General features: G+C 39.7%; 1 protein-coding gene across 1 annotated transcript in view; it reads left to right on the top strand.

Annotated features, from left to right (window-relative positions):
* The window catches only part of LOC128928709 (uncharacterized), a 240,076-nt gene that overhangs the window by 138,399 nt on the left and 83,150 nt on the right, over positions 1–18,527 (top strand). Inside the window, exon 3 of the mRNA XM_078338156.1 lies at positions 14,778–14,904. Coding sequence (XP_078194282.1) covers positions 14,778–14,904 — 127 coding nt within the window. The remainder of the gene's footprint in view (positions 1–14,777; positions 14,905–18,527) is intronic.

Below are 18,527 nucleotides of genomic sequence, written 5' to 3'. Positions count from 1 at the left end.
ATCGAAAGACCAGTTGACACTGCCTCCCTTGGATCCCCGCACTGAAGCTAAACCCACATATCAAGGGAAAAGAAGGGATGTTTTAATTCATTGTCTTAGTCCACTGGTTTTCAAACCATGTTTCAAATTTCTAGGGGTTTTTAAAAGAAAAATATGGTCACAGAGGACATGCTTCATTTGTATCTGCTCCATTAGCTTCAGATCCCACAGGCTTTGGAGTTCTGGGACATTAAAAACACTGTCGAAAGGTTTCCTGGCCTCAAAAATGTGTCAAAGAAAAACACCACTTTGATGATATTACTCTTAGGTGAGGACACCACTATTTGATAGAATATATTCAGCTCAAACTGGGAGATCAAGCTGGTGTATTTCACTTGGATAAAGTACCTTAGAGAAAGCCAAAGTGAATATCTTACCCATAGCATTCTGGATGCACCTGGAACGTAGTTGATTATTTCTCATTTTATAGAATTTGCAAGAGGCTTCATTGCAGATCTTAAACTTGAATCTTACTTCTGCCATATGGTTAAGTTCACCTGAGTCATGAGTGTCTAAGAAACTAGCTGCTTCTTCTCACTGCCTTTACGGACATATGTCTAAACTGTCAAATAAGTAATGGCAAAGGCCTTTAATTTTCCTGTGAGCTCGGGGCTTTGCCTTAGTAAGAACTAAGACAAAGGCATCTTAAAGAGTAACACAGAAATTTTATGATGTCCTCAAAGCCTAGAACCACACAACATCAAGCATAGTAGGAGAAAATATATATCTACTGAATTCCTATTCTGGGTTCACTTGCATTTTTTTGAAGGTCTGACCCACCATGCTTCACCCCTCTGCTATAAAATGGAGCTACATACATGGACCTAAAATTACCTGGGCCAACCTCGCTTCTTACACCTGCTTTTCTTTGATCATGCTTCCACCTGCTTACAAACTCCTAACCTTGAGATCCCAGCATCATCCCTACTGCAGTTCTCAGGACTCAATGTGTATATGTGCTTGCTCCAGATTTCATTGTTTTCTCAGGCCTTTGCCTTCATTGCTTCCTGATACTACGATTGCCACCTCCATCTGCCAGGTTCCTAATAATCCTGATCCTGTAACATTCAATCCCTTCCCCCTGTAATTCAGTCTTTTCCGGCCTCATGGAGGGTTGGTGGCAGAAGGTGATAGAGGCTATTTAGTGAAGTGGGGAAATGTGGTAGATTGGGACAATTGCATCATTCATAGCAGTATTTTTAAAAAGTTTATTTGGAATTTCCTTCAAATATCAGAGGATGAAATAGAATATAACGTTTATAAAAGACTTCATGCTAAAATGTGAAGAATTCAGAGGAGAGAGAGCTCAATATATAATATATTGTAAAACAGTGTATGTAAATATGGTTCAAGCTATTTAATTTATTTGACCCAGCATATGTGATTTGGGTGATGTGAAGGTGAATAATGGTTGTAGTGAGATCTTCAACTTTTCCCTTGCCATTAATCTTTATAATACGTCAGTCACCGAGACCTGTCATTTATTTCTATTATGAAATGTGTTTTATATTTAGTCTCCATTTCATTTCTAGCATCACTACTCTGAGCCTCCAATTTTATATGGTACATGAGAGAGGGGCTGGATCAGAGGCACAAAGCATCGAGAAGACAATAGCACCTTCTGTGTCATGTATTTAAAAATAAATACAACACAAAATTTAGAAAAGAAATATACATAGGAAATGCTGACAAATTTCTGAGTTTCCATTTGGTGATGATTTCAATGTAATTTTTAGAAGTTGAATATCAAAATTTTTAGTCTTTGTTCAATGCCCTAATTTGCTAGTGTCCTATTAATTGAACAATCCATCACTATATGGGGATTATTTTAATATACTTTACAATCCCAGAAATTATGTTTGTAACATAGAAGAATGTAGAAGAACATACTACAATGTAGAAGTCACATGTTGCTAAGAATTTAATATCCTGACCCCTTATTGTAAATCCCTAATTTACATTCTTTCAAAGGCCAACTATTGCCCACAAATCAATCATTTTAATGTTGTACTAGATATCCTTTACTATGTAGTGACATAGAAGAAGAAAACTGACATTCATTAACCTACTATTATACACCAAGAACTTTAATACATTATACAATTTAGTTCCACAAATATCATAAGGCAGATATTTTAAATAATTTAAATAACCTGCTCAAGGTTACATGATGAATTACCTTTACTTAATGGTAAATCCAAGATTCAAAAACCAGGACTATCTCTTCATCAGATTGGGCTAAGATATGACATAGAGACCAACAGAAGTGGGACATTCAAGGCTCTATTATTGACAAGAATTAAGCAAGTGGGGAGACTGGAGAATAAACAGTCATTGGGAGATCTCATGAGTTTGATATCAGAGTAAAGCACTAATACACTACTATGAAGTTATAGCCAGAGTCAAGAAGTAGAGATCAAAGACTAAGGTCAAGTTCAAATCTCAGATGAAAAATCAAACATGAACTCATTTGATAGATACCTACTCTGTGATCACAAATTCCTTGCATTCCAGTAAGCATATCCATTTGCATTGTATCTTTGCTGTTCTTCCCATCCAGAATTAGGTATGTTCCTTCACTCTCTTGAATATGGACTGGCCTTGTGACTCCCTTTTACCAACAGAATGTGGTATAAATGACATTGTATAAGTTCCAGAGCCTGGGATTCAAGATGTCTTGGAGATTCTGTCCGTACCCTCTTAGAATAATGCCCTGAGATCATCATTAAAGAAAGCCAGTCTGGCCTACTGGTATATAAGCAGCTACATAAAGGACAATGAAGATCCTCCCAGGCAATATCAATTGTCAGATATGTGAGTGAAGCCGTTTTGAACCTCTCAGCTAGATGATCCCTCAGCATGAGTAAGCACGTGAAACCAGCAGATGCATATTCCAGCCAGCCTGTAGAACTGTACGGGAAATAAGAAATCATTGTTGTTTAAGCCACTGGGTTGGGGGGTGGTTTGTAACACTGAAATAGTTAACTAAAACAGAATTGGTACATAGAAGTCAGTTGCTGTCATAATAAAATCTAAAATATGCACTGTTGGCTTTGGTGATGGGAGTGATTGGTAACTAAAGAGGCAGTGAAACAATGATTAGTAGATACTGGGATGTTAATAAGGAAATTTCTATTGGAAGGTGGAGAAAGAGCCATTCCTGTTATATAGTGACCAAACAATCAGCAAAATGTTGCCTGCTACAACTTGGAAGGTAGAAACCTTTCTTAAACTTACGTATCTGTCTAAAAGATTTCCAGGATGAATGCTATGAGTGTGAATCAACTTTGTATAGCTATGTATAGTAAAGTGTGCTGTGTTTGTCCATTCTGATGTTGCTAATAAAGACACACCTAATTAGAAATTAGGTATGTCTGACTAATTATTAGAGACTGACTAATTTCTAAAGGACAGAGGTTTAATTGACTCACAGTTCAGCATGGCTGGGGAGGCCTCAGGAAACTTACCATCATGGTGGAAGGGAAGCAAACACATCCTTCTTCACGTGGCAGCAGGAAGAAGAATGAGAGTCCAGTGAAGAATGAAAATCCCTTGTAAAACCATCAGATCTTGTGAGAACTAACTCAATATCATGAGAACAGGATTAGGGAAACTGCCCTCATGATCCAATGATCTCTACCTGGTCCCTCCCACAACATGTGAAGATTATGGGAACCATAATTGAAGATGAGATTTAGGTGGGGACACAGCCAAACCATATTATGTGGGAAGAGAGATTAACTAAAAATGCAACTTTTCAATTTGCAAGCAGAATTTAGAGGAAATATAGAAAAACCAGGATGTGCTGTGTTGAAAAGATTATCAAAGGAAATTTTAATGTAAGTAAATATTTAATTCCAGAAGACATTCAATAAAATGTGGCCTCAATGGTAAAATCAAATAGAAGTATGTGGCTATAAGGCCCTAACATAAGAACTCAGAATGATTTTTTATGGAGTATTTAGTAGACCTCTCATCTAAACAAATTATTGTCTATGAATCCAGACCTATCACCCAAATGGACCCATCATCCAAATCAGAAAGAGGCCTGCCTTGACGAGAATAGTGAGCCTGGCTGTTTTCTAATAGAGTACACTTTAATCTGATTCATAGATATATCCCCTAAGGAATGTTAAAGGAACTTTATTGACTTGGATTAAAAGGGACAGAGACAGTTCAAGAAGACTCCAAGACATCAACTTCCTACAGACAAAAAGTGAGTTGAGAAAACTACTTAGATGCAGTCATGGGCTATTTCTTATGGAAAAACAAAGGACCTCACAGAGGGCTAAGCAAACCATCCAGAGTATGGACCCAAAATCCAAAAAAACGAAACTGATTAGAGAGCCATTCTAAGGCTCTCTATAAGAACCTATAAGAAATAGGTCCTAATCAGGGAATATTCCCTGTTCTTGACATTACCTGTTTGGATTTCACAATGGCTTCAGACTATTGATTGCTATGCTTCCAGTCCTTTCTCTTTAAAAAAAAAAAAAAAAAAAAAGAATATGGCCAGGCGCGGTGGCTCACGCCTGTAATCCCAGCACTTTGGAAGGCTGAGGCGGGTGGATCACGAGGTCAACAGATTGAGACCATCCTGGTCAACATGGTGAAACCCCGTCTCTACTAAAACTACAAAAAATTAGCTGAGCATGGTGGCGCATGCCTGTAATTGCAGCTACTCAGGAGGCTGAGGCAGGAGAATTGCCTGAACCTAGGAGGCAGAGGTTGTGGTGAGCCGAGATGGCGCCATTGCACTCCAACCTGGGTAACAAGAGTGAAACTCCATCTCAAGAAGAAGAAGAAAGAAGAAAGAAGAAAGAAGAAATAAGAAGAAGAAGAGGAAGAGGAAGAGGAAGAGGAAGAAGGAGAAGGAGAAGGAGAAAGAAGAAGAAGAAGAAGAAGAGGAAGAAGAAGAAGAAGAAGAAGAAGAAGAAGAAGAAGAAGAAGAAGAAGAAGAAGAAGAAGAAGAAGAAGAAGAAGGAGAAGAAGAAGGAGATTCATTGTGGTTATCTTCTCTTTGTTTCACTGTTTTATCTTAGACATTTGAATAAGAGAGGGTAAATGCATCGTAGTTTTGGTTCACAGAACTCTGGATCATGAAAGCCAAGGAGCTCCACAGAGAAACCTCCTTTGTATCTGGACCAGAGAGGAGGCTCAAACTTGTGGATTTCCAGGCTGATACAATACCTGGGATGAAACTTTTGCAATTATTGGGGTGGGAGTAAGCACATTTTCCATGTGGAAAATGATGATTTATTTGTGGCCAGAGAGTAGAGTATGGTAAATTGGTGGTTAAAAGCCACAAATTCTGCCTCTCCCAATATGCATGCCCTTCGGCTTCTCCTTTGATCCAAAGACAGGATCTGTGTCTATATCCCTTTCAGTCTGAACTGGCCTTGGGACTTATGTTGACCAGTAGAATGTGGCAGAAGGGGCAGGACATGAGCTTCAAATCCTGTACCTTAAGAGGCTCTGACACTTCCTCTGTTGCTCTCTTGAAACCCCAAGGCCTTTGCACAAGGAAGCCAATCTAGCCAGGATCAAACACTAACTGCCAGACACGTAAGTGAGACCATCTTGGATTTCCCCACCTAGAAGACCATCTGACTGAATAAGTGACATCACGTGAAGCCAGAAGAGGAGCTGCCCAGCAACCCATAGAATGGTGAAAACAATATATTTTTAGGCCACTAAATTTTGGGGTGGTGTGTTGGTATGTAGCAATAATCAACTGGAACCAGTTATTATACACCAGACACTATGGTGACTAAATTAGATACAGCCCTCACCTCGTGGGGATTTAATATGGGGCAAGGGTGGGGGGAGAATGGCATTAAACAGAGCAACAACACACAATTGTGAATGTGATAAATGCCATGAAGGGAAAGAACAAGGTGCTGTGAGTGGTTCAGGAATGCCACAGAGTCAGGTTGGACGCTCTGTAGAAGTCACTGGAGCTAATCAGCAACACTACGGCAGAGGACCAGAGAAGATTCGGTGATGTGGTCATCAAGGAACCAGGAAGAATGTAAGCATGTGTTCACGGTGATTCTGCCAAGATGCCAGGGCCTAGGTCCAGTTACACTGACACTAAGAGAAAACAAATCTAAAGCTTTTAGCACAGGGTCCCACATACGGTAACCACTTGGCGTTATCTACAATAACTTGTTTTCTTATTTTGGATTGGCATGGAAATGTGCGATTACAAGTGAGTTTAAAAATAGAAACAACACTCTCTGTTTAGAGAGGGTCAGTAGAAGGAATAATTACTACAAAATACTTCTAAACCCAAAATAAGACTGTCTCTATGGGAGAAAAACAAAACACAGGTACACAATCCCTTATCTAAAACTCCCAAGGCCAGATGGGCTTCAGAATTAGAAAGGTTTAGGGTTTTAGAAAGGCAATTTGGAGCATTTCCCATACACTATGCAATGCTTCCAGTCGTTTCTGGGGCAGCACCCTACCATTAAATTTCAGCAGCAAAACGTATGGCTAGTGGCAATAAGTGAGATAAAAATTGGGAGTGGACATACATCTGTTCAGTCACCAAACTTGTTTAAAAAATTTTTTTAATGGACTTCAGAAGGGTCTACATCTCAGGATTGTGGATAGAGTTGTGCACCTCTTCTAGAAACCCCCACATTTTATGGGCCCGCAGTGAGGAGGGGGATACTTCCCGAGTGGCTTGCTGAAAAACACAGTCCCTGTGATTGGTCACTGACATCTTAATGAGCTCAATGGATCGCAGCTTGTCCAATGCAGCTGCAGAAATCTGTCTCAGCTTTACAAGTTGACAGAAGTAAATCACACACTATATTTTCCATACTATGGTCCATTTCACTGGCTCTGTGTTGGTACAGCTGGAGTATAGCACATTCAAATCACTGTGAATGCATGTGTAACCCTTGTTTCCCTAAACCATGCCAGCCGTCTCAGAGAGTATGAGTATGGAGGATAATTACAATTTTCTGAGTCCTCACCCATTATTGCATTGTTATTCCTGGATTCCTACCTTCCTCCCCATCCCCAAGGCCTCTCCTAACTTGAGGATGCCAATATTTTACAATGTACCTTGAAAATGTGTTGCGTGGCTTGGCTAATGCCAAAAGCTCTGCTGATGCTGCATCTCCTGGATCTCATCATTTCTGCCGGTCCTTTAGTCACTCTTCAGCTGCCGTTTTCATTCCCAGCCACACCTTCAGATGCAGCCCCTGCCATCAGTGCTGAGCATTGCTGAGTGGGATAGAGTTCTATTATTCATCTCAAGAAATAATATTGAGCCTAAGTAAATTAAATCAATCTGTCTCTCCCTGTCTGCTTCTGTCTCTCTCTCCATATATACATAGATATAAATGTATGTATATGTATATAAAATAAAAATTGCCATACTTATTCTAGGTTGCCTGTATTTTCAGTTGATAGGCCTTTCTGTAGAAAAACAAACACATTTTCCAGGAATTTAGCAGAGGATATTTGCATATCAACAACCAACATCACATGGTCACTCCCTCAATCAACAAACATGTATTTAATGCCTGAAAGAGTCAGGAGCTAGTCTAGGCAACGAGGACAAGTGCACCAGACAGACCAACTTCCTACCGTCATGGAGTTTACATTCTAGTCTCCATCAAAATCATTTTCTCTGATGGAATTCCTCTGTGATCCAATTAATTGGATCACAGGCTGAGCCATATGCCTGGGGGTTCTTATGTTTTGAAATGTGCTCTAACTTGAAAAGGTCAGGAAGAAACTTAGCTTCAGAACCTCTTTGCTCAAAGTAGTAATTTTAGAAACAAGTGCCTGATTACTAGATATCAATATTCTCTTTTATTCTGGCCAGAGGTCTCTTTACTAAAGTCAGTCCTCCTGTGACATTCCAGGGTCTCTGTGTCTTTAAGCTAAGCCTTGCCACACACGAGTTCTGTTCAATAGAATGCCATGAACAGAACGCAAGAGTGACTACGTTGAGAAGTAGCTGAGATTGTCACTCTCTTTTTTATTGGCTACTACAATAGGCTCTGAGGTCAGCTTTCAGTCTCCAGGAACTCCTGCCACCACTTTCCTGTTTAATATTTTTTAAGGGTTCCCTATTGCCTAGAATATGTACTTTGTAGCTTGGTATGCCAATGATTCACAACCCATTCCACCTCATGACAGGCATAGAAAATGATGGTATTTTTATAGTGTACCTTGGAAAATGAAAAAGACTCTCTTTGACCAGAGATGACAACCCAGGCTTCCCTGGATGACCCAAGGAGGGTGAGGAGATTAATATCTCAGCACATCTATAGCCCATCTACCTACCTAACAAGGAGCAAAAAACCCCGTGATGTTCAATAGTCTTTACAATTAATGATGCACCAAATTACATCTTGCTATCATCTTTTAAATTAGTCCATACCAACTAGGTTGAAAAAATTTTAAGTAGTTCATTTTTAATTCTATGTTCTTTACCTTTCTCCCTAGGTGCCTTTTGCTAATTGTTCTCCTCTTTCTATTCTCTTTCAAACTTTGATGTTTCTGCTGTTTCTCCACCTATAATGCCCTTCTTTTACCTTCTTTTGTGAACTCCTACTCATACTATAAATCTCATTTCAAATGTCACTACTCGGGCCATTCCAAGCTCTTTCAGGCAAATTTAGATTGTTCCTGCCTTGGCTGTCAGAGCACACCCCCCCAACCCCCCCCCACACACAATACACCCCACACACATACATACAAACACACACACACACATCACACACCCCCCACACACATACAAACATACACACACATCACAGTACTTACTACATGGTTGCCTGTACTAGTTGTGAAAAGCTGTAGTGTAGAGGCTTTGTTTTCTATATCATTGTAGCGTTCACATGGTTCACTGTAGTCCCTGCCTAGCTCAGAGCTTAGTATATGTTTTGCTTAATGGATAAATGAATGAATCAATAAATGGGGAATTGGAGAAATAGCCCATGCATTAGATTTGCATGAGGCTTTGGATAAGGCTTGGAATCTTACCGCTTCATATTCTCTGTTTGCTGAAATAACAATATTGGTCTTCTCTTCTCTGAAATATAATGCCTTAAAACTCAAAATATCAAGCTGTCAGAACTTTGTTGTTATTATGTGCATGGTCACCCTGCCATTAAAGTTTAGTTGTCCTGGAAACATATATTGGATCTAAAAGTTTAGATTAAAGAATCTTATCAACAGAATTTCTGCACATACTGTGTTGTCAGTTTCCTCTAATAGCTACATGTTTATCGCTATAATGTAACCATAACGGAAATAGGAACGAAATCATGGAACCTGCTCATTCGGCAAGACCAGGAATTGGTTTTCTGACTTTGTCCTGGGTAAAAAATTTTGTCAAGAATCCAGTGTCATTTAAGTTCTAACTTGGGGATGCTCTTTGGTCTAAAAGTTTGAGGAAAAATGGGTTCAACCATATAAATGATAGGCTGTGTACCAAACAATTTTATGTTGTGTGGTCATTAAGATAACACAAAACACGGCAAACTATTAGAAGCCCTGTGCACTGCATTTACACTAGCTGTTATTTTCCTTTAGGTGGTGAATGAGATTCTCGTTTTGTTATTATTTCTCACATTTTCCCTTTCTAGTGTTTCAAGAAATTACCACTGTAGAATTTATTGTAGCCTGCAGCATAGTTATGGGTGTGTGACAACATACGAGTGCCTAAGCACGCTACATGGGGATTAGGCTGCCATGTTCACATTTCTAATCAGGATGACTTTTTTTTTTTTTTAGAAAATCATTTAATTATACATGAAAACTATCAGTAATGCGGGTCAAAGTATTTGATCACTCTTCTCTGGTGTTCCATGAGTGACACAAAGTCACACAAAAGGTTGAATTTTTCTCTGATTGTTACATCACAGCATTCAAACAATTTTAGAGGTCAAACTAATAAGAGAACGTGAAAAATCTGCATAATTTTTAATCTATGAGATATTTTAATTAAGGTTATGGGTGATATTTCTTTTGCCTGATGAATGTGTTTCTTAAAAGCCTGTGTACACTTATGCATACAGTATCTAGAATATCTGTATCTATTTATCTACAGCATCTATATCTATCTATCTATCTATCTATCTATCTATCTATCTATCTATCTATCTGCCTGCCTGTCTTATCTATCATCTGTCTACCTATCTACCTAATCTGTTCATCTGTCCATACTTTCTTCCATTTTTCTGCACATGCATACGCGCATACACACACACACACACACACACACACACAGAAACTCATATGCAAAAATATGTAATATTTGAAAGATATCTAGAGGTAACTTTACAATCATTAGGGTTACTTATGCCTGGTTGTTGTCTATAGGCTTTTATAACAGAGGAGATGATTCTAATCACGTTTGCTAAAGAGACATTTAAAAGATTGATAGTAAGCATACAAAAGCTTAACTTCCTTGGGAGGTGACATCTTTTAAAAGTACAATCGTATCAAACATAGAAATGCTGACATTTTATGTAAATATGTTACAACTTTTCTTAGCAATATATTATCACTTCTTCCCAGAGCCAACCCACTCCATTCAACATCCTATACACCTATAGACTAATTAAGTGAATTAATTTGTTTTGGAATTTAATAAAAATTTTTATTTTGGACATATGAATCATGCAGATCCCAAATGGAAATTATACTGGTTAATCCTCTAACTTCTGCTTTTAAAATACTCTCTGGGAGGAGCAGTTCAAATTCCAGTAGACCTTTTCAGAAACATAAATTGAACACCATGTTTATTCTGCAAAGGTCTTTCAGATGAAGCCTTAAAAACTGTGAAGACTCCCTGCGATTTTCTCCGAGGACATGTCTTCATTAGCATTTCAATAATTCAACCTTCTGGTTGTGCCTTTGAAATTTCTTTAATCTTTGGCATTGAAACAGCTAAGATGTATATCATGGAATCGTGAATCTCTGTGCAGGAATACCACCATTACACTGAGCAGATCTGAGGCAAGGCAGGGCCCTTCCTAGCAAGGATGACTACCAATGTGCTGTGAAAATGATCAATCAAAGGCCACTTGTAAGTGACAAGTAACTTTACTTTTTTTCCTTAAAAAAATATGAGATAGTTAATTTTATATTTTAGTAAAAGTAAACTTTAAAATTATGCTAATAATACATGTTCATTATAGAATAATATGAAATTTATAGATAAGCATAGAGAAGACAAATTCATTCATCAATTTATAACCCAGATATACTAAGTTTTTAAATATATTCTTTCAGAATTTTCCTCTGTATAGGTATACATATAAAGTACATGAATAAATTTTCTTTTAAATTAAGATATTTAAATATTATATTTATATGCAACTTAAGAAGATATTCAAATATTGTATTTATATGTAGCAGCTTCTGCAACATAGGAAGGTCACCTTAACAGTTTGTATCACTAGGTGTCCCTGATCATCTTTCAGATAGAGGAAGCAAACCAATTCTCTTCAAGAGTCTGCTGGGGTCCAAAATATAAGTAAGAGAGAGGAGGATGCTCTCATATATAATTCATACCAATCTCTGCGACTCCAGAATTGTTTTGTCTAGCTGTTTACATCATCCACTGCCATCATCTCTTGGGGTGACACAAAGTCACACAATGATGTCACCTGCAAGCACCCTGTTTGCACAGGGTGTCTCTTGTTCCACAATGATGTCAGCTGCAGACACTGTGGATCACACTGTTGGTGGTGTGACCTCCTTTTTCTCGATCATATCTTGTAGCTTTGTTATTATCAAACTCGTAGTGTCTTCTTGATAGGTTTTCCATTTTCTACCCAGCTTTCAGGTGCGGTTTGGGAGTAGAGGGACTCAAATGGCTGGTGCCATAGTGTTCTTTTAACTAATTTGGTAGAGAGTCCCTATATTTGGTCACCAATTATTACTGTCATTCCTGTTCATGCAAGCTGCTCATGACAGAGAAGAACTCCACTTTTCTCCTCTTGACTCTGCTCTGGACTTATGATGTGTTTTGACCAATAGAACATGATAGAATGGATGCTCTGGGACTTCTGAACACAGGCTTAGGAAACTTAGCTGCTCTCTTTTGCTTCTTCTTGGGACAAGGTTAACATACTAGAAGGAAGTTCAACCAAAACTACTAAATGCTTAGAGGTCATATGGGCAGATCTAAAGGCTATCATGGATATCCCAGCACTAGCCAAGCTCTCAGATACATGCATCGACACAAGTGACTCCAGCTGGCATCTGTGAAGCCAAAGAACTGTCCAGCTGTGTCCTGCCCAAAGTTGTGACCCAAAGAATCATGAAAAAAAATAAATTATGGTTGTTCACATAGGTAACTGAAACAAACACGACTTTGAGTGAAGTTAGATTTGGCTGCGTATTTTAGAAACTATGCTTCATGCATAAAACAAAAGAAGCCACATCAAGCATTATCTTTGTAACACAGAAGTATATTTCTTGTTCATATAGGAGAAATCTCAAAATAAGTAGCAAAGGGATATTATAGAGGTTTTATTACCTGGCCTCAAAGCTTCTTCCTTCTGCTCCACTTTCTTGACATGGGATTTTTATTCTAAAGTCACCTCATGACCTAATATAACTGCTAGAACTCCAGCTATCATAGCTACTTTCCAGGCAGCAAGAAGGAAGCCGAGGAAAGGGCAAAAGAGACAGGCTTTCTGGCTGAGTCCATTTCCTGAAGTATTATTCAGGAAAGTTTGTATAACATTTCCATTTGGCCAGAATTTAGTCACATGGTCACTTCCAGCTGCAAAAGAGGCTGGGAAATTTAGTCTTGTAACTGGGCACAAGACCACTCCAAGCAAAATTGGGGTTTCACACAAAGGCAGACAGAGATGGCAGGAAACTAGCAATTTCTGAAACTGGCTCTGTATTCCCAGGGCAGTGAGGCATCACAGACACCTGATTTAGAGCAATTTCTCATGGAGATAAATACTCTACATTAACCACAATTGTCTCTAGTATTCAGGTTCTACATTTTGGTGTCCAGTTCATCCGTCTCTCCTTTTGTTTCCATTGATCCTCTTTGAAACGTGGCTTCTATGGAGACTCTCTGTTCCATAGAAGTATTGGAAGATACTTCATCAAAGTGTTGGTAGATCTCTGTGTTCATGAATGAATGGATTTGTTTCCTGTGAGGTTCTGAAATAAACTTGCAATCATGGTATTACCTTCTCCCTCATATCATACAGATGACCTCCAAGAAGGGTTGCCTAGCTTCTAAACGTTTTATACAATGTTTAATTTATGGAGAAATATTAGTAACAAAGAAACTAATGTAATAAATTTAGGTAATAAGGGAAAAACAGAAATAATGAAGGATGAGACAGAGACCCAGGCACTGAGTTATTTTCACTTAACAGCACCTCTTTCCCTTCTCAGGGTCTTTGCACCTTCCATTCCCTCTGTCAGTAATGCCTTTTCCCCTCAACCTCCTTACCCCACTAGTTTTCATTAATTTGGGGGTTTTTAGTGGAAATCTACTTTTTTTAGAGAGGTTTTCTCTGACCAACTGATCTCAAGTAGGTGTACCCTGGATGTCTGTCTTATCCATCCCCTTTTTTATCTTTCATGGCACTTGTCATAATTTCTAATTCTGTATCCAGCTGCTTATCTGTTCAATATCTGCTACCCCCTCTGGACTACAAGCTTGATAAGGAAGGGACTTTCCTGCCTTTTTCACTGATGTGTTCCAAACACACAGTGCCATACCTTGTTACCATAGATGCTCAATGACTATTTGTTAAATGAATAAACAAGGAGGGGAAGTTTAGAGAAGGCAAAGTGAAGAGACAGAAAGAGAGAGGGAGAGTCATGTTATTCTGAGATCTCAGCTGCCCAGCCTGTTTATTTTGTAGCCAGACTTGAATAACCTGGCTACAGGTAAGTAGGTTATGCAGAGCTGGGGTGTAGTAGAAATCTTAAGGTGGGACTGACCTGAGGCCAAAAGTTTTCTCACCCCAGGTTAGGCTCAGTGGTTCATGCCTATAAGCCCAGAACTTTGGGAGGTCAAGGTGGGAGGATCGCCAGGAGTTGAGGCCAGGAGTTGGAAAGCAGCCGGGTCAACACAGCGAGATCTCTATCTCTACAAAAAAAAAAAAAAAAAAAAAAGCTTCCTCACCCTTGATTTAAGACAGATACATCTCCATGCTATACTAAAAGGAACAAAATCATGGATTTTTTAATTTGGAAGCCCTTCCAAATTCTATGGAATTTTCTGAAAAAATAGAGCACTATTACCCAAACAAATACTAAGAATAGTAATAATTAATATTAAAGGAAATAGTAATGGAACATTACTAGCCAAACTGACTAGGAAAATGTTTTGGATAAGTGATTTGTCCACTATCGTGCATTGTGGAACTGCAGAAGATGGCTAATCTTACGTCTTGAGGTATAAGTAGTGGCTTGTTTTTGAGAAATGCCTGCCACACATTCAGCTCTAGGTAGAGCAGACACCTGCCCAGGCTGTACCAGTGTATAAAGCTATCATAACTTCCTAGAGGGCTGGGAATCTGCTGCAGAGGGTACAGAAAAAAGGTTGAAACTAGAAAAAATTAGAGCGACTCAGGGAAACAGGAAGTTAGAATAGTCCAAGGATACAGAAAAAAATGTCACCAATGAAGTCAGTCTTACCGTGCCTCACTAGTCCTCCTCCATGCCAGTTCCTCTGACTCTGACCATATCATGGATTCCTTCCCCTTCTTTCTCCCCAGGCCTCCAAATAAGTCTACAGATTCTGTCAGTAATGGCCTGGAGTTCCAAAGCTTATGACTCAAAGGTGATCAGAGCATTCAAGATAATGCGCCTGAAGCCAGTCTGGATTGGTAACTGCTCAACTCGGTATGTTCTTCAGACCCTGACATGGGTTAATTCACAGTTTTCTGTCCACATGTCCATTTTCTTTTCACCGCATGATGGAGACCATTCTATGCATCACTGCCAGATTAACCTTCCCCAAACATTTTTTGATCACGTCACTCACTTTGTTCAAAACACCTTAAATGACCCTCTGTTATCGCTAAGGGTTCAAATGCTTTAGTCTGGTTTTCAAGACCCACCACAATCTGGCCCTACTGTAGTTGCTCCTGCTGCTGAATCCTGTACTGTAAATAAGAAAGATTAAGGAGACAGTTTCCTCAAAAGTGATCAATTTTCTAATTGTGCCTTCAATGGTTTGGTATAAAAATTATAATTCATTTCAATAACTGATCCTGCTGGACTTGCTACACATATTAAATGTTCCATGAATTTAGAGCATCAATAATGTTCAGCTGCAGGAATTATGCAGAAATACCTTCTATCTTGGCAAGTACACGAAGTAGTAAATCCCGTGGGCAGTTGAGACTCCTTGGTAAATTTAAACATAGTACTACATCCAGAATAATATAGTGATCTCTCACCATGCTGGATATGATCATCATCAGCAATGATTTAGAAAATGCGAATGATTTATATTTTTATTTTTGAACAGTAAATCTTTGCTTAAATTTATGGAGGGGTTTAGATTTATATAGTAGGCTCTAGTTTCCATCATGCGGGAGTAATCTTAATGGCCACTTTTGAATTCCATTCATCTTTACACTCGCCACAAAAACATTTGGAGACTAAAATAAAGATTAAGATGGTGATTTGGTTAAAAGTGCTTAAAGTTTTGAGTTTTAGCATGAAATATCAAACCCAGATGGCTGGCATTTTTGAAGTGGTGAAATTCACCTTTCATGACTCACAGACACTTTCATTTTGAAGGTGAGCTACATTAGGACATGAATGCTCTATCACTCTATCATCCTGCTCCTTTGAATATAAACCTAGAGATAGCTTTTATAAATTTAAAAATAGAATGACCACTCTAGCAAATGAGATCCATCCAAATTTATCATTATTGCATATTGTCTATCTAGACTTTCTTCATCAGAGTGGTTGAGATTATGAGCTCTTGTCAAGGTGCTTGGATTCAAATTCCAGCTGTCAGTCTTTAGTACACATTAGAATGCAGACAAATTACCCTCTCTGTGTCTCAGTTTACTCATCTGTAGAATGGGGATAACAATAGAGATGTTGTGAATATGAAGTGAGTTAGTTGTATAAATTGTCCAGCATGCAGAGGATCAACAAGACCATCTATTTCTAAGTAAAATCTATTTCTTAAGTAAAATTCTTCCCTGTAGGACGATGGAGAGGAGATGGGGAGGGGGTATCTTCAAATGCCTCCAGAGGCCACAGAGGTAGTGAAATGTGAGAAGGGATTTGGTGGCAGATATCAGTGGAGTTGGGCTGGGCGCGGTGGCTCACGCCTGTAATCCCAGCACTTTGGGAGGCCAAGGCGGGTGGATCACGAGGTCAAGAGATCGAGACCATCCTGGTCAACATGGTGAAACTTTGTCTCTATTAAAAATACAAAAAATTAGCTGGGCATGGTGGCGCGTGCCTGTAATCCCAGCTACTCAGGAGGCTGAGGCAGGAGAATTGCCTGAACCCAGGAGGCGGAGGTTGCGGTGAGCCGAGATCGCGCCATTGCACTCCAGCCTGGGTCACAAGAGCGAAACTCCATCTCAAAAACCAAAAAGAAAAGAAAAGAAAAGAAATTAGTGGAGTCTGCAGATAACTGTCAAGTGTGCCCTACTTCAAGGCTTGAAAACAAAACAAAACACTGTGTGCCAGCCAAAACCACAGTGCCCCTTGTTTATTGACCGGCCTTGTATAGGCCTGTGAGCTGCTCACCCATGTTGACCCCTGGCCAGCAGAAAGAGCTCCAAACCACAAGTCTGGAGGTGCAGGCAGTGACCTTCTCCTGCAGCTTCTAGCTACGGAAGACTGGACAGGCTCCTTAACTAGCTTGGCTTCTGTTTCCCCACTCGAAAGGAGAAAAGAGATTCCTTCTATGTTGGAAATTCTGTTTAAATGGAGAAGAAAGAGGAATAATAACTGTTAAAACCTTTTCACAGTGTAAAAATGGCATATAAATAGTAAAAGTCCTGTTAGCATGCTTAAGAAGTCTGTACAGTATGTGGGGGTCCCTAAAGGAGCATTCCAACAAAAGCTGAAAAGGCTGCCTAAGGAGGATGTGGTCCTGAAGTCTGAAGGCAGGAAGGAGTACAGATGGAATAAAAGGAGCAAGAACAAATCAGATCAGAGGATCGGACCCAGGCAGAGCCTTCGAGACCAGCTGGGCACAGGAGACAGTAAGGCCACTTGTTTAGTTGAAGTGGAGAACTGGGTAATAGTAAATGATCCCCTCTAGGGTGGGCATGTGAACGTTTCAGAACCTGGTGCTGCTAAGCGGCCTGGATATGCCCAAGTTAACCTTTGGGCTACAGTCAAGTGGAGAAAAGCAAAACCAACACGTGCAAGCAGATATTCCTGTTTTCAGACATTATCTTCTATTCTTGTTCTCAGGAGACCTACATGTTGATTTGCTTTTATATCATTCAGAATTTCTTAGTTCCTGAACTTATTTCTCATTTCTCTTTGTGGCAAACAACATTTTCCGAAGATGGACACGCCAGCATACAACTCTCATTCCACAGGCTCTATTTACAATGTGACTGCTGCCCCTCCCACCAAGAGGCCAGGGCCATGTTCCCTCCAAATCTGAGTGGGGGCTTATGTCCTACCCATAACATAGGGCAACAGTAACTTCTTCCATCTGTGTCTCTCCCTTGGGACATGAGGCTTAGGAGCCCTGATGGCCCTGCTGGGAAGACCATGTGGAGAGATGGCATAGAGGTAGAGATCCACGTTCCATCAGCCCTGGCTGTCTCAGCTCAGGGAATCAAACTTCCTTGTGCTCTAGACCTTGTGAGTGGGCCCCATTTTCTGCTAATGTCTGACTGTGACCTCAGGAGACACCTGAAGCCAGAAGTGAGCAGCCAAGCCACTCATATTCTTGACCCATAGAAACTGGGAGATAGAAACTGATAGTTGTCAGTTTTAATCACTACATGTTAGGGCAATTTGTTACCCTAGCAATAGGCTAGTATATTTATCCCTTGCTACATTTCCTTCTGCTTAGATTATTATTACTATTTTTTTTTTTTGAGACAGAGTCGCACTCTGTTGTCGAGGCTGGAGTGCAGTAGCAAGATATGGGCTCACTGCAAGCTCCGCCTCCTGGGTTCAGGCAATTCTCCTGCCTCAGCCTCCAGAGTAGCTGGCACTACAGGAGCCCGCCACCATGCTTGGCTAATTTTTGTATTTTTAGTAGAGATGTGGTTTTACCATATTGGCCAGGCAGGTCTTGAACTCCTGACCTTGTGATCCACCCGCCTCAGCCTCCCAAAGTGCTAGGATTATAGGCGTGAGCCACCGCGCCAAGCCATGACCTATGTTTTCTAGCTCCAACTGGTATCTAGACTTGTCATGGTCTTTGCGTGAAAGTTTGACTTTTCGCTGCCCTTGAACTTTACTCCTGATTCCAATTTACCCATTTGTTTTGGTTTTGTTTAAGGAGATTGTAAACTGGT

This window comes from Callithrix jacchus, chromosome 9 (genome assembly GCF_049354715.1).
Source record: "Callithrix jacchus isolate 240 chromosome 9, calJac240_pri, whole genome shotgun sequence".
NCBI classification, from domain to species: Eukaryota; Metazoa; Chordata; class Mammalia; order Primates; family Cebidae; genus Callithrix; species Callithrix jacchus.
Note: the sequence above shows the minus strand (reverse complement) of the source record. Positions and strands in the feature narration are given on the sequence as shown.